This window comes from Plodia interpunctella, chromosome 20, assembly GCF_027563975.2.
Source record: "Plodia interpunctella isolate USDA-ARS_2022_Savannah chromosome 20, ilPloInte3.2, whole genome shotgun sequence".
Lineage (NCBI taxonomy): Eukaryota > Metazoa > Arthropoda > Insecta > Lepidoptera > Pyralidae > Plodia > Plodia interpunctella.
Genome location: NC_071313.1, coordinates 3510586 through 3528237, shown reverse-complemented (window position 1 = coordinate 3528237; position 17652 = coordinate 3510586). Strand labels below are relative to the sequence as shown.

The following is a 17652-nucleotide window of genomic DNA, read 5'->3' as shown; positions in this document are numbered from 1 at the left end:
ATAAAATTCAGAGCTCCATGTGGCATCAGGTGGCAGTAAAATAAGTCGCCTCTTCTTATCTATATTTTTCAGATCTGTGTGTCCTTGCGGTTCTTGACGTGACGAATTCTATGGCGCAGTGGTCACCACGGCTGTCCGATATCTGGAGCGGATACGGGCAAATATTTTTACTTGTTATCACATATGTTTGTTTGCAGATCTGGGTACTTTGTGGTAGTTGCTGTATTTGTTTTAATCGGATACACAATACTAGCTTTAAGTGCTGTCCATTGGGTAGAATGGGCCGTTAAGTGTGGTCCATTTATTTCTTTATGTGTTACAACCAAATATATATCTAAATAGCTTTAGGCTAATATGTTTGTACATCGAAACCTAAATTTCTATACTCTCCATGTTTGTGACAGCGTTAAGCCAATGATTGCAGTACCCTTTACAAATAGGGAAACTATAATAGAAACCGAAACAAGTATAAATTTACCCTTAAACAATGATATCGTTTATTTGTTCACTCCCAATACGGGCTCTTGTTATAATAATAATACTAAAAAGTGGAATAAAATGTGCAACTTTATTGAGAGGCGACCAAGGTCTACCTCTGGTAAATTGGTAAATATTTACAAATAGTACAAAAAGTAATGTATGTAGATAAGGATACCTATTATTAATCTTTAATTTGTTCATATTATAATACTATTTGTAGGCCTACTAATGTTTTAAAATAATCCTTTAAGATATATCATGCTCTCATCTTTTACAGTACCTACCAAAAGGCGTAGCGGTAGAACCATGGGTAAAAACCTCACCAATTTACTGGTATGGCAAGACAATCAAGTACCAATTTTGAAAATAATATTGATGATGAAAAAATTCAGAACTGCTCACTGAGCACCTAGAGCACTGTCACAAAATAAATACAAATTAAAATATAAACTCCTTAAAAACATGCATAACAAAACTATCTAAATGAAGTACCATTATCCAAATCCAGGACTAAATTCAAATCTGAAAATTGATAGCACCACTTCACTTCACTTGCAATTACTTCCGGTGCATTCAACTTTAAAAGTTTCAGGCACGCTATTAAGGTAAGTTTAGACGGTGCAGTGTAGACCATACTGTGAAACCATGAAGACGACCTCCTTGAAACATAAATTTAAAAACATTAACTTCGTCAAACCGCTTTACAAAAAAGTTACTAAGGTCAAACCCAAAACACGTACAGTTTCAGTGAACATTGACAATACAAAACTGGGTGGCGATGGATTTTGGGTGAAACGAAAAGTATACCACGATAGAAGCGTTGATTTTGATTTGACTTCTATCAAGCACAGGAATTGCGGCTACAGATCCTTGCCAGGTGCTTGCGAAATGGTTAAAAGTGATAGAAATATGCAGGATGATAAGTTTTTTAGTATAACAAATAATAGGCTAGGTAACATGTCTAATTTGATCGAAAACAACAACGAATTACATGATAATAAAATGGATAAGTCAATACAAACCCACAATAAATTTGTTTTTCCTCAAAAGGTTAGTGGTAGAAATATTTAAGTTTTGTTTCATGATTTTGCAAAATCAAGACGTTATTTTAATACAGTTAGTGTTTGTTTATTTTTTAAATTTTGTTGTTGAGAAACAATTAATTTCATAGGGTAAGTAAATAAGTTACGAAAATAAAAATTATCATTTTAAAAATACAAATTTGAAAGATATTTGATAGATATTTTAGATTTTGATATTTCAACGCGTCTCCGTGAGGTAACGGGCGATCCAAGGGCGGGCAGTTACTTTGCACAGAGGATTGCCATAGCGGTTCAGAGGGGTAATGCTGCCAGCCTTCTTGGAACCCTTCCAAACGTCGACGAGCTGGAATCTCTTTATTATTTATGATTATAAATAAAAAAAAATAGTTACTTGACGATAACAATATCACATTAGTTTAAAATGTAATGTTTAGATACCAGCATGCTGGTTGAAGGTCTGTCCGGCGCCGGAGAGTGCGGACGAATCACTGTGCTCCACAGTGTTCCGCTGCTGCGTCTGTCAGCTCGGGATAGCGACCTTCCTCGTCATTTGGACTGTGATCTGGATCTTCATTATCAACTACTATGAAGGTTAAGCTTGGTTTTACAATAACTGTATGTCTATTATTTTTTTTCACAAGGTTTATTTAGTAATTTGATTTGATAGCCACTTTTCGATCAATAAATCACACGTAACTGACCGATGTGATTGAGTATTTCAAAACCCCAAGTATTTTAACCTTAAAAATCATTAGATTTATATGTTTTGTAACAAATTAGGTACATGATTTCTTTTCTCATCAAGTATATAGTGTATTGTAGATTGTTTAAAAATGTAAACACTTTTTAAGATAACTCTATTTTGCATTTTGGCGTCATCAAACCGCCTTCAAAAAAATATAGTTACTCTCGATATTTTATGGCTTAAAACCAGACTAGGTAAAAAGCCATAAAATCACTAGACCAAGAAGAATAAAACTACTCAGTATAATATCCCTAAGGGGATATATGTATAATAGTTCCTTACAGAAATATAAAGATAATAATTATATACTGTGCTATAAATATTAATTTCAGAACCTTACGAGATCAAAGTATCAAGGGATTTCGAAAAACAGCAAAATCAACTTGTGATAGACCTGGCAACCGAGTTGCGTCAAGTAAGGCCTTTTTATTTCATAGACATGTAACTTCTAATATGTGCATTTCTTTAAAAAATTGAAAAAACTATGACGCTGGCCACTTTCGACAGTTTACGAGGAAATTGAAAAAAAAAACTTGTTGTAGCTGCGAAAAATGATGACGATTAAAAAGTTATATACGTATATGTAGAAACTATGAAAGTATATAATCTATGAAATTTTTATTATTTGATAAACTAAATTTTGACTACCTATTGGAAGCCTAAACATAAAGAACGTCGTAACATGGTTGCGCAAAAGGTTTATCTTATTCATATCATAACGCTGAGGAGTAAGACGAATATGTTACGTACCAATTTGCACATTTCTGAAAATGAAATTTGAATATTCCCGAAAGAGCGTGTATTGCTCGCGAAGAGAAACTGTATTATCCAGAATGAGATGGTAAAATATATCAATGCAGTAAATATGTGTATATAAATATTTATGTATATACAAAATTATTCATATTCATATTATTTCATATTATTTATTCGCCAACCAAGTGTTACAATGATCTTAAAGCAACTACAAATAGTGCTTATAACTAAGTCACCTCATATAATAAAATAGGTACATCTATTACTAATCTACTACATATAAATAATCGGTAGGTAGTCGTAAAGTCTGACAAATGCCTTTGCGAAACTTGAACAATACCTGACACCAGTGTTAGGAATAACGCACTTTAAAAGTAAGAAAAGCTAAATAATCCACATTAAAATTCCTCGTTTCGAAGTAGGTTAACAACAGGATCCATTATCGATACATTCCGAGAAAACCCTCATCCCTCAGGAATACATGTCAACAGAAGGAAAAGTGTACATGTAAATGACAATTTCGGGTGAAGCTTACATAGAAAACTGGTTTGCGAGAAAATTTTGGGTCCAATCAATTCGGATAAAAAATAAGTGTTATATGTAATTTATTGTACTTACCTGCTTAAGAAAAAAGTTGTGGTTTGAGAGAATTGTTGCGTGTGATTCCGCTTTAGAATACTAACCACCATTCCACAACCTCGTATGGATGTCGTACGAAGCGACTGAAAGATACATAGCCTTAGTAGATAGGCAACAATAGCCCAAGGAGGGTTGGCATCAGGCAGGGATCCGATTGTAAAATCACAGCCGAATTTTAAGGTTATTTATTTAAAGCCTCCTGGCTTCGTATCGTCACAACTATGCGCGATACCGGCAATATACGGAGATTAGCGAAATTGGATTGAAAAAAGTACGTTTGTTCTAAGTAGAATGTTTGTTGTGTGCTCGAGATATGGTTGAGTTATCTATCCTGAAAAAAAAAATCATTCTTTTTTGCTGGTACAATTCCTTTTTCACGTATATTTCTACACGTTCACGTAAAAATTAAATGACGAACTTACAATTCAGATGCAACTTTTTTGTTTACCTACTACACAAAAGAAAGTTCTACAAAACCATTTTTCAGTTTTATACGGAAAAGTAAAATACCATACAGCTTACAGATTAACTGGGAGTCTTTTTAGGCATTGACTGAAATTGTGAAAAGTCCCACTTTAATCTAAGTACAAGGTATTTTTAATTTGTGTTCTTGTCCGACATACCGAATTCCTGGAACTTCGGATTTTGGACAGAATTTTCCCGCCAATTTACGTTGGAATGCTGCAAACGGTCGTGAATATTCTCAGTGCAAACTTCAAATTAAAATGTATTATTATTTTTGAACAAACTTTTCATATCAAGTAAAATATAATAGGGAACGTTCGGGAACCAGCAAAAGTTCTTTATTTCTCTAATTTTAAACAGATAATCAGAGAAGCTTGAAAGATATTTTTTTTAGATGATTGAATTAAAATAGCCGTAACCTAGTAAAAAAGTATTGCCATGTCCTCGGTAAATTCGTTAATTCGTTTTTCGCACACTTTATTTTACTGATCGCCTACAATACAATTGGATAAACGTAGATGAAAGTCATACCTACATAATTTGCCTCACCTACGTTGTTTAAACCATATCTGGGGGCACGGCAGTGCCCTCGCAAGTCGAGCAAATAAAAGGCACGGCCGTACCATCTTTATTAACAGGTACCAAAGTATAATTATAAGAAAGAATCACAATTTAATCTCAATAAATAACTGCTTCCCGATTCAATACGGCGTGAAACGATTTCATAATTACATCTCTTTACAATAGCATTGTGGCGTGTTATTTCCATATTTTCCAACGTATTTCGTTCGAACAAAGAAAGATAAAGCCCGATTTTCGCCGAATTTATACAAAAATGAGTTTAACATTTATGAAGTAGATGTACAAAGGGAGCCATCAGTTTTTAATCATTGTTTTAAATACCAATCAATCTGTCATGTTGTGCCACTGGAAAATTCAGGAACCAATTCAATCAGAGTATATTGATTTTGGATGTCAGACGTCTATCACGAGCCCTTCACGTAGACTGTAACCCTGATTGAAAATATATTTTTGGCGGTAGGAGAAATTATATTGTAATCTGTTATGCATTATTCATACAAAATATTAAAGAGCTGGGGCTGAGCACTTCCACTCCCATGACATGGGAACTGAAGTGGCGTGGAAATTTTGATGATTTTTGTATGCTCTCCCTGACGACTTTAAAAGCTTCTCACAAAATGTTTCTACTGAAAAACTTATTCCCTTTACATTGCTAATTTATTTCTTTTACTATTTCGTTATTATAAATTTTGCTAAATTAAATATTATGCTAAATTATTTCGTCTAATAAATTATTAATGCTCTCTTGAATTATTAGTAAGGTCAAGGTTCTCCAGGTTAATTCTGTCTTTAAAAATAGGTACTTAAATGATATTATTTTTTAATCGTGTCGCGTCACTCGTGGCCATGAGGAATTAATTATGTATTATTATATATTTCAAGCTATTAACTTGTTAAATTTTAAAATGTTGGTATCACACAACACAATCACTAAAATGTATAACCGGATTTATCTGGTAAACGCAGACTCGTGTTTTCACACCACTCGTTTGAGTCTGTTTGTTCTGAAGCGTCTGATTAATATTGCAGTTTGGCTAAACTCCAGCGACAGCCGGAGATAGTATACTATGCGCATACTATGTTATCTGTGTAAATCGCTGCAAACACACACATGTTCACAAATACGTATGTAATCATCGACAATTTATTTTAGCCACGTCAAAGCGAGTAGAGCTATGTAGGTATATATTCATTATCCAGTTAACGTACAATTACGACCTACAATAGTGTAGATGGTTTCGCGGAGAATCAGTTAAATATGTAATCAGTAATCTATAAGAGCATGTTTTTAGATTATTTAGGATATCACTATGTTTGTAAGGTTGACATTGGATTTTGGAAATGTTCTTATTTGGGAAGAAAATATTCATTTAATGCCCCTTGGAAAAATTATATAATCGTCAATAAAAGAATCACATCAACAACCAAAGTATATCTCGAGTGTAAACTTACTATGTAAAATATACCTAACCATTGCACAATTTTTGAGCGATGTTTGGACTTGCCAAAACGCCATATTGTCATCACTATTTAAATTTAATATTAGAATATTACATTCGAACGAATCTAGGTAATAATTCTCGACCCAGAATGTGGCGACAAATACCAATAATTGACAACAGCGCTCCTATGATACTGGACATGGACAGGCATTCAAAGGATGCCAGTGAACCAAGTTCAGTCCAGCCGTTCGATTCGACGGAATTTCATTGGCTGGATTCGACTTGGTTTAGACGTTCAGGATTTGCGGAATGAGAAGCTATGGTATGAATGAGGACCTACATACTTAGTTTTAGTTTAACTATAACGAATAAACTTAAAATTAATGTATTTATTTTCTCAAGGAAATATGTCATATATAAATGTAACTATGTGTCTGTGACGAATTGAATTGAAATTAAGAATCGTTTATTTTCAAAAATCCATAGTCATGTTAGTAATTATTTGTGCTATGTTAGTGCATTATATGATTATTATTTTTTGTAATTATTTTATACTTACATGGAAATGCGCAATCATAAATTAATAGGTACGTAAACGTTTTCATAGAAAAGATAAAAAAGTATTTATTTCTTTAGCAAGATTATGTACAATATCATGTGAGTGTGAGAGCTGCCTATTAGGCAAAAAATGTCTGTGCCCTGCTCTTTCTTAACATACTTTACAAAAGAACACATTATAAACTAGAAGTAAGTAAACTCATTTAATCTTAATTTTACATTTTGCGTGCATTATGTTAAGTGTAGGTGTGTTAGTTAGGCCGTTGATTTAATTAATGATTCAGTTTCATTGTAATTTAGACGTTTCATTTCAACCAGTCAGTAATCCTATTTTTGACTTCGCGTAATCGTAATAAATATCGAGGGTTTCATTAATTTTATTATAAAGACATGCTGATTGTGTTTCATACTGATATTTTGCGAATTTCGTTTCTCTGGGATAACAATGAGCAATTTTATTTTTCCTTCTTTTGTTATTAGTAGTACAGTCAGGTTTGTAAGGTATGGTTCTATGAAGTTTTAAAGTTGTATGTAGTATGTAAAGCTTATGGATAATAGTCCACAGAGTGAGTACAGTTCTTCTGTTGGAAAACGAAAGGGCTTAAAATACATAACCTTGAGAATACAGCGTTGGGCCCGCTCCACCTCAAGAAATTTTGTCTTATTTGCTCCACCCCATATAGTAATACAATAGCCAATTACTGACTGTGCCAAAGAACAATAAGTTTGATTTAACAACTTTTTGTTAGCTATATATCTTAATGTTTTAAAAATCTAATTTAATTTTAATTATTTATAAATTCAACATGAGAGTGCCAGGAAAGTCGCTGATCAAATTATACGACGACGGTGTCAAAAGCTTTTTTAATGTCAAGAAATACAGGTAAACATTTTTTCCCTTGTCTAAATTATTCACAGTTAGAGACGTCGGGGTTAGGATAGCGTATTCAGTAGATTTACCTTGACAGAATCCAAACTGTGAATTTCAAAAAATTCTGAACTTGTTGAAAAAGCTAAGAAGACGGATATTCAAAAGTTTCTCCAGAATTTTGGATATAGTAGGTAAGATGTAAATTGGCCTATAATTGTTAACATCGTCTCTGCTTCCACCCTTGTGAATTGGAATAACAACAGATGATTTGAGAAGAGTTGGGAAAATTCCTTTTCGAAAACAGAGGTTCAATCACAGGAACGACCTGATCAATAGCTAGTTTAAGGAAACCAGTAGTTATATTATCTCATCCAGGGGTGCTCTCTGACTTTAAACACTTCCAACTTCTTGGTGGTCTGTGTCAAGAAGAACAAAAGAAGACTTAGAAGAACATGAAGACAAGTTCTGTGGAGAAGTGGAGCTGCGAGAAATTGTTTTGGCTAGTTTCCTTCCTATTGAAGCAAAATATTGGTTAATAGAGTTTACAGATTCATGAGGGGAATTCTGCACCTTAAGTAATTCTGAATTATGAGATTTAGTGTTTTTTATGTGAGTAATAGATTTTATATTATTCCAAAGAGATTTTGAATTCTTAGCGGATAGGACTAGCTGATTTCTTTCATAACTACATCTTAATTTTTTGATAAAATTGTTACAAAAATTGCGGTATCTTTTGTAGGTTATTTTTAGCATTTCATTGTTTGGGTCGCGTCTAAGTTTCATTTGCATTTTATTCCTATTTCTTATGCAGCGTAAAATTCCAGGAGTTATCCAAGGTTGGAGGCTCCTTTTACTTTTAGTAAGATAAATAATAGTCTTAGACTCATTCAAAGACTCCGTCAATTTATGAATTAATTTCTGAGTTACAAGATTGGGATCCTCGCAATTTAGCATACTTATTAAATCCTTGTTACTCAAAATAACAAGAGCCTTTTTATAATCTGTGAGATTTACAAATTTTGAACAGGTGTCACTACATTTGACAGAGCTTAGACTAAGAAACACTGAACGATGATCGAACGATGAGTGACACTCGTATTTAAAACTGCTATATGGGCTGAAAGCTTTTTATTTGAAATATTTAACATATAATGGTCCAAAAAGTTGTCATAGTCATAGTTGTTGTAGTTTGTATAGAGTGCCCAGTTACTGTTTCTAAGTATTAATGAATCTTCGTCCCCATAGACCCATTGGTAGATAAAGCTGGTAGGTGAACGGGTCTCGACTTAAATTAACAATGTCATTGAAATTATTGTAATTTCTGGTCCATGACAATTTATATAGATCTGAAAAAAATGTCAAAATGCAATTAAGTAGTAATTGTATATATTATTTATATATCTACATACGAATAAACTTTTAAATATTATTATTTATAAGTTGTGATTGTGTGTCAGGTTTTTTCTAAAGCAGATGTCATGTCCCCCAAGTTCTACGATAATACGTGTATCGTAGAACTTGGGGGAACCTGGTCCTTTGTTTACGTTTAACATTAAGAAATATTGATATAAAATATGAAAGGAAATATGATAGGATGCAGAAGACGTCATAAATCACAATACTCTCGGGATAAGCTCGTGCGTGATGCTCCCTCGCCCCGCCTCTAATGTATCGCAATTAGGACTTCTGTCCATCACTGAGGAGATCGAACTGTGTACGAACATTCAAAAATTCAATGAAAACATGAAATTTTAACAAATTTCAAAGTATATAAATATGATAATGAGAAATAGGGATCATGTGGTGTGTTATTTAGTTTTTTTTTTTAAATAAAACAATGTAATTTTTTTTGTAAATCAAAGATTGTTCTCTTCATTCATATAATTACCTATATATGAACAATTATATATATGAGAATAAAGCGAAAAACTTTTGAATCTAAAAATTGCCTTAGCTCTGGCCACTTACTGGCTAAATTAATTTTATTGTTCTTCTTCTATTTCGACTCGAAAAAAAGAAGAATATGTATACGAAACAAATTCGACAAATAGTTGAGTTGCATTCCATTGTACCTAGTTAAGCTTTATATAGCGTAGCGTAACACTAGCAGTGGAGTTTGGGGTTTACGGCCAAACACTTCAGAAAATGCAATATCTCATGCGCTTATAAAGGTTATAATATTATTCTATGTATGTTTACGAATATATTTTTTATAAGCTATTATAATTTACTTACAATGTAAACTTGAATCTCTTTGGAGCAGATTTCAGTGGATTGCGCTGTATGTTATTTATTTGCATAGTTACGAATAAATATTCGGATGTCGACAATAAAAACTTGTGTTAACGGAGTTTTGGTAAAAAATAACGTTCACTACAATTTAGAATTTTTAGACTGAAACTATTACTTGCCTACTTAAATAAGTTGTGCACTTGCTTTATGTATTCGATTAATTTATTTTACCTACTTGAACGATAACCCTAAAAACTTTCCAACTCAAATATTATCAAAAAATAAACAGGCAAATCTGAAGTACTTAATGGGGAAGGAAATTAAAAACTTCTTTGCAATAGAAACGCTCAGTTATTGATGTATGCAGAAATCTGTGTCTGTTGATTTCCACGTGATACCAAAATAGTGATATATTAGCGACAGCGACGAAATACTTAGCGACTTTAGTATAGGGGCTTTTATGTTTTGCATCACAGCTTTGTATGAATCAAATACTCACCGAAACTTGCACGTCCTCTATGATCAATCAGAATAGACTCTATACTGACGCAATCTGATTCTGCCTGCTCTCCCTCGAAGACTTCCACTCGCTTTGCTTTCTTAGAAATTTCAGGTTATAGTTTGTCTATCAATTACAATTTTCCCTATAATCGTAACTATGTTATATAAATATTTCTTAAAATTTGTTATTAAATTTAAAACTTATTTTTGTACAAACCTTCTGATAGATTTAGAAAAAGCAAGCCATTTATTTTCAATATATTCCAGATTCATTCAAACAATAAAAACGTTCCTTTCCTATTATGAAATTCAAACTTTTCCTCGCAAAAGTTTTCATTCCTATATTAAACGCGCGGTTTCCACACAAACATTCATTTTCTGTCCTTTGTTTTAAATTCTGTTCTACGCGAGAAATTGAGTTTCGTAGAGTATGAATGGGCTTCCGACATGTGAAATGAGGACTTGTGTCGACTCGTGCACAGGAATGCCGCCGCCATTTTGAACAAGGGCAGTGTTAATTTTGACATGTCTTTTATAAAACCGGGAAAGTTTATGTAAATATAGTTGTATGTAATAATGCAATTTATACAACTACGTTTCACAATGCAGGCATTGTCATTTGGCGGCAGAAACCTGTGGCAGAAACAAATTAACAAAACATGCGTTTCACTACCAAAATACAATTTTTAATAAAGTATCTAATAAAATGTCTCGGTGAGAAGCGTAAAATAATTCGGCGTTCTTAACCTGAATCAGGAGGCGGTCGTCCCGGGAGGAATTTCATGAATTTGCCAAAGCCCGCTGACATAAAGTACCCGATGACCCTTTGTCATGTAAAAACTTTGTCCCCGCAGTAATGTAATATGCCCTGGTTTTTTTTACCAAATCCCTTGTCCAATTTCACTGCGGTTTTCAGATTGAACCGTAACTGATTTTTGATTGGTTTTCTTTTCGTACTTCCTAATTTTTTTATAAATAATAAACAATTATTAACATGAGATTTTTTTTTCTCCGTATTTACTTCGTACGTCGTTGGGTCACCTAGAGATCATGTAGGTAATTGAGCTAAAAGATAAATTAATTGTGCGAGAGAGGTTTAACCTTATGAAAAGTAAATAAGATACATAATAAGATAGGACATATCATATATCGTCTTAAAATTGACTGTTGTTAGGTACATACAAAAATTAAATGCTTTTATTTCAGACAAAGTCGTCCATGGTATGTTAGTAAGATACGAAAACTTATACCTAAAATGTTTACTTACCATTTTTTATCATATTTTTTTTTAAATTGTGCATAACCTAATCTTTAATTAAGTAGGCCTTAAATAATTATTCAATTTTACCCTTTCAACACAGCCTTTCAAGCATCCAGTGAGCGAGAAATGCTAATGGCCAAATTGGAAAATGTAAAAGTTTATAAATTATTTTTGCGGTGATCTTAAAAGGAGCTTAACTTTCATTAACTTTCAGTCAAGGACTGAAACTCTACTATACTAATTTATTAAATGAGAAATTTTATATGCATATGTTAAAGGGTACACAAGTACAAACATAGGCTACTTTTTATTTAATAAATCAACCCCCAAAAGACTATATAATTGGGGGTGAAAGATTTTTTGAAAATCATGTTTACAGACAATTTAAATGGCTATCACACAAAAATATCGGTCTTAGAAATTAGTTATCTAGCATGGGCAAAAAATATTCTTATATAGCATAATTATAATTATGCTCTCAGATACAACTATTACACGCTGACGAAGTCGCGAGCAAAAAGCTGGTAAAAAACATATTTTTAAATTATGCACTACCTATGTACTTCTAACTAATCGGCGCAGCGGCGGCGGCAACTTGACACAGCTGCGCCAGTATTGGAAATGAAAATTGCAATTTCAGTATTTAATAACGTAAAGTTCCTTGTATCGTAGGTATGCTATTTATTTTTCTAAGCCTTTAGAAATTCCTAGATTATAAAAAAGTATGTTTATACATTACATATATTTTACATTTTACGTTTATACATTGAACTTATATTCCAGTGTGTACCTATTCTTCATCATTCTCAAAAGCACTCTTCCAATTTTAAGGACGGCCTCGGTGGCGCAGTGGTAAAGTTCTTGCCACTGAACCGAGAGGTCATGATGGAAAAATTATCATTTTCTGATTGACCCAGGTTTTGGATGTTTATCTATATATGTATTTATTATAAAAATATAGTATCGTTGAGTTAGTATCCCATGACACAAGTCTCGAACTTACTTTGGGGCCAGCTCAATCTGTGTGATTTGTCCTAATATATATATATATATATATATATATATATATATATATATATATATATATATATATTTATAATGTAAAAACTGAAGAAAAAAAACACGTGTTGTATGATATTATCAGAGACTAACTTATTAAGATGGGTTTACTCCCAAAAATAGCCAATAAAATAAACCCGCATAGAACAAGTGAATATCCAAGACACATATATCCTTATAAGCCCATTCGAAGAGAAATGGGCTTGTTAATTGAAGCAGGAAGAATTCAATCCGCTAAGTAAGGTTTCTGCGCCATTAGCCCGACTCATTGCCGTATTATGTCGACGTACGTGCAGATTTTCTATAACACTGCACTTGGGAAGTACACTGGTAGACAGAAGAAATTGTCCATGCTTTTTTTTTTGTACCTGTCTAAGTACCCAGAGTCCTGTAAAATTGTACTTTATATATATCTTCATATCAAGTCTCAGTTGCATTAATGTTTTAAGTTTCTATGAAGTCACAAATCTTTTTTCAATCCCAATCTATGTCAATCTAGCCAGGTGGGAAGCAAAGATGAGGTCTAGGGTATTACAAGCAAGCTCAAAAAATGTCCATTCTATCTTGCCTTGAAAATCCCTAAATTGTAGGTAGCATTCGGGATATATCAAATTTTAAAAGTACCTTATGATTAGTAAGTGACACTTATGACAGTAAGATAAAATAGGCTGAACTGAAATGTAACAAAAATATTAATAACTTCCTTGAAATATGATACCAAAACCTGTACAAGATCCCAAAATAATTCACAAAATCGATGACATCCATTGCAGTTTCTTATAGAACCAATAATTTTACCCATAAACATTGCTCGACAATGTACTTTCTCCATCGCTTCATTACCCACTCGTTGTCAGAGACAGCCCTGGCCTTCGAGCTCACTCCTATAGAAACGCTCGATTTGATTATCCCACAATAGGTCACTGGTTGAAGTGGACCTATCAACTAGATGTACTAAACTTTATCCTTATAGATTGTTTGAGCATTTCTACAAACTTTTTAAAAACTCGGTTAAAATTGGGATTTTCTTTTTACCTACAAAATACCTGTATCACGCCGATTGTATCACCTTAACACTTTCGATGGTAATACATAATGTATTAAATATGTTTAACTGCACATCATGAACATGCTCATAGGTTAGTTTTTTTATTCCTTTGATTGTTAGGTATTTGAGGTTAATATATAAATCTGTGGTTAGGTAGGGATATACATAGGTATTTTAATTGAGCACTCGATGCATTAGCACCTAGAAGACAGGACGTAGGTACCGACTAAATTGTTTTCTCCGTCGAATCGTCTGCAGGTTAGTATGTTGTTTAATCATGGATGAAACGTATTAAACTCCTAGATCCACTAATGGATCAAGAGATAAAAATATAGTTTTTCCACCAGTAGGCCCTAGTTGTAACAGTTTCATATCTAAAACACCTTAGAATCTGTATAAAACTATATGAAATATATTTAATCTATACCTTGGCATAACATAATTATACAAAATACCTCAATTTTACAGATAACCCCTCTCTCTCCCAAATGGAAGGAAGCCATCTGGAAGCGGATAGGTGAGGAACGCAAGCTGACCATGCAAGCCGTGGGTCGCGGCGCCATCCTGCAACCTGGACAATACTGGACACCCGCCGGAACCTTCCTGTTCACTGTTTACGTCATGACTGCACTAGGTTCATACTTACGGCCATCTGTCTTTATCGCCATATCTTCTCTTTTGATAATTTTCTCGGCAATTTACTTTCGCCGCCATTTCACATATGAGCTGATAAATCGTTGATTAGAGTACAGATTTCCTCAAATCATTTTCTAGTTTTTTAAGCATCTTTATGTTTATTTTGTTCTTATGTAAGTGGATTTATTGTAGCCTTTTTATGACAATAAATTCTTTAAACCTATTTTCCTTCACAAGAAACAGGTAGTGCATGACAAATTGTTAAACCAACTCAAAGAACAAGAGTAATCAATTGAAACAGTTATGTACGCATAAGGATTCATTTCAAGGAACAAGGAATCAAATAACTTAATTTAACAGGTTTTGGTGCTCCTGTCCCACAAACATTACGAGGCAGAACTGCAGCCCTCCTGTATGCAATATTAGCCGTGCCCACACACATCTATTTGAGTAAGTGCCAACACAATATATTGGATGGTTCTCGGTCTCTCTACTAGAGTATGCTTTTGTATTGAAATAATTTTACAGCACACAGCATACCTAACACAAAAAAAAACAGAAATTAAAAAGCAAATACAAACTCGTGGCACAGATAGGATTTGTACCTGAGACTTTTCGATAATAGGTGCCAGTCTCCTTACCGCTGAACCAGGGTTGTCCTGAAAGAGGTGCTTCATTAAGTACTTTAGACTCTGATAGTTTAAATGTTCCCTAACTTATACACGCACTAGCTAGATGGGCATGAGTGCTCGTATATATTAATAATATAATGAACTTGTTAATCAAACAAGTTTGATTGAATTTTGTCATCAGTGGTGAACTTGAGTACATGCATCGTATGCAAAGTCGGTAGATACATCAGGGCAGATAAGAAATCCGACCTAATACAAGAAGATTCTACAACAGACAAAAATGCAGGTAATTTTTTTCATTATCTAATTGTACAAATTTATATTGTTTGTTTGTGCATAGACTAGTTTTGAACTCGTGAATTCCCTGCCCTAACCCTCCCGTACTCCTAAATAAGCTAAGTTCAAAAAAATTGAATGTCTATTAAGCGGTGAAGAGACAACAATTCCCATTTAAACTATACTGATTCACCTATTACATATTTAATTTTATCGTCATATATCGACCCAGGAAATCCTAATTAATATAACTTAAGCTAGATTGCCCGAACTTCGATCGGTACTGGCCTTACTGTAACTATACTGTCGCTGATCCTAAGCGTGGGTGGATTTTTATGAAAATCCTAATAAACATAACCGAGCTGGAACATGAAAATGATAACACTTAATCTGAAAATGATAGGTATACACGTTCCGTCTTGAATATTTATCGAGATGTTTATATGTACGTAGGTAAGTAGGTACCTACTTAAGTATGTATTATAGTGCCTACCTATTCTATGGAAACTAACTTTGGGCACCTTTGGGTTTAGAGATTGCAATTCCCGCGATTCTGTTGCGCGGGAATGAAACCAAATTCGTTTCAAAGACATTATTTATTTTTAAAACAAAAGTTAAGTTAAAACTTTGCGGGATTGCAACCTATTTGGAGCTAACCGTCTCTTACAAAATATTAAACCCTTCACTCAAGAATTTAATATTTTCAGAAATTACATCGAATAAACACAATTTCTCACCAAACCACTTCGCACTTAGTATACTTATCTACATATTGAGAACAACACAGTATTTAAGTGATGAGTAGGTAGGTACACTGAATTAATTGTTTGTTTGTTCAGATAACCAGTAAATATTTAGCTCTAATCACTTAGCGGCTTGTCGGTTTGTCAGAGGGTGAAGCGGAAAGTGATTATTGTACACTGTAATTGGGTAAACATTGATTTTGCATACCATTTGCGATATTGCCTGCCAATATGTACCTATAATGTTTAATATTTACTAATGTGTTGGCTTAATGTCGTCAAGGATATGAGTGTCAATGGTCTGACAACTAGGGATGCCGACGACCGTGCAAAGTGAAGACGAAAAAGTAGAAAAGCGAACTTCGTTTTCCTTACTTACTCGGTGGTTCCAACATACAGTGGCTGAAAACGCTCGATGAAATAGAGATTTACTATGACCAATTGACCAACCTTTGAAGTTTCAAGACTTTTTTATAAGTTAGTATAAAAGAAGAACATTTTAACTGTGCATGTTCTCGAAAACAGGTAACAAAAGCAATATATTTCAGGAAGCCCGACTTGCAGCAGAAATTCAGATGTTATGAAGGGAAGAAAATCTTTCAGAGAAAGAATATTGGTGAGTCTTCATAATTACGTACCGGTATGAAACTAAATGATAATTTCTGGCCTGACTAAATAATAACATTTCAAAATAAACTATAAGCATATAGAACCATTAAAATTGGAAATACATAAAATTCCATTACAAAGGAATTTGCTTAAAACCAACAATGAATATTACTAGATGGGCTTCGAAGCAAATTGGTAAAAATTGATGAAATGAACTTCGATTGCGTGGTAATCGAGCCCCAATTTTCATCGAAATCCATCAAGTAATATTCGAATATGTAACTCACTCACATTTAAATTTTCGCCTAATCACAATATCTTACGAAGTATTTAGTTCGCCAATAAATATTCCACATTTCAGCATTCGTTAAGATTCCTATGGGTCTGCCGCGGCGTGCCTCTGGCAGCCATTTTGTACTACTCTGTCGGGGCTGTCGCGTTCGGAGTGTGCCGGGGTAAGAAGGGGCTGGACGTGGCCATGTTCCCGCTGGAATTCACCACCAGTGGAGGGCTCGAACACGTGAGTCTGTGATCTTGTTCAATAATGTGTTCTAAGAATCCAGGGGCAGCCCTATTACTAGATATACCTAGCCGGTATGTTAAAGGCTACAACTAGGTCTAGAAAATATGCACAATACAACCAGGCGTTACCAACGAAGACGAACATCAACGTTTACTTTGGATGACAATGCAATAAGAGCAAGCAAAAAATTTCATTTGTATAAAACATCTTTTTCTTCTAGGTGGAGGAACACGTAAGATTCCTGTACGGCTTCTATGTGGAGGGCGCGATGACTCTGCTGTCCTGCGTGCTGGCGACCATTAGACTGCACAGCATGGCCGCTGCTTACTCTGTGGCCGACCATTACAAACTGTTCGATTACGATTTGTGAATAATATAATATAGTATTTCTCGTTAAAAAAAAGATTATTTATTATCAATATATAATAAATATTGTTTTTCCTGTAAAGTTATTCAGAAATTCCATTATGATTACGCCAACTGCAAAAGTGCCACATGTCCTTATATAATCTGTAACAGGTATGTATAGTGTAAAAAGTTACCTTTAAATA

General features: G+C 33.7%; 1 protein-coding gene across 1 annotated transcript; it reads left to right on the top strand.

Annotated features, from left to right (window-relative positions):
* The first annotated feature begins 1219 nt into the window (after positions 1 to 1219).
* Positions 1220 to 17560, top strand: LOC128678814 (uncharacterized). Its single transcript, XM_053760637.2, has 9 exons — positions 1220 to 1530; positions 1958 to 2114; positions 2601 to 2683; positions 14151 to 14316; positions 14679 to 14768; positions 15132 to 15236; positions 16518 to 16585; positions 16940 to 17098; positions 17322 to 17560. The coding sequence occupies exons 1-9, from the start codon at positions 1369 to 1371 to the stop codon at positions 17469 to 17471; spliced, it is 1140 nt and encodes a 379-aa protein (XP_053616612.1). The 5' UTR covers positions 1220 to 1368; the 3' UTR covers positions 17472 to 17560.
* Positions 17561 to 17652: the final 92 nt, after the last annotated feature.

Bases quoted from the DNA above. Each gene is read 5' to 3' on its own strand.
- LOC128678814 (XM_053760637.2), top strand. From the start codon at position 1,369: ATGGTTAAAAGTGATAGAAATATGCAGGATGATAAGTTTTTTAGTATA. The intron at 16,586-16,939 runs GTGAGTCTTCAT...TCCACATTTCAG, and splicing joins CTTTCAGAGAAAGAATATTG to CATTCGTTAAGATTCCTATG. The intron at 17,099-17,321 runs GTGAGTCTGTGA...TTTTTCTTCTAG, and splicing joins CCAGTGGAGGGCTCGAACAC to GTGGAGGAACACGTAAGATT.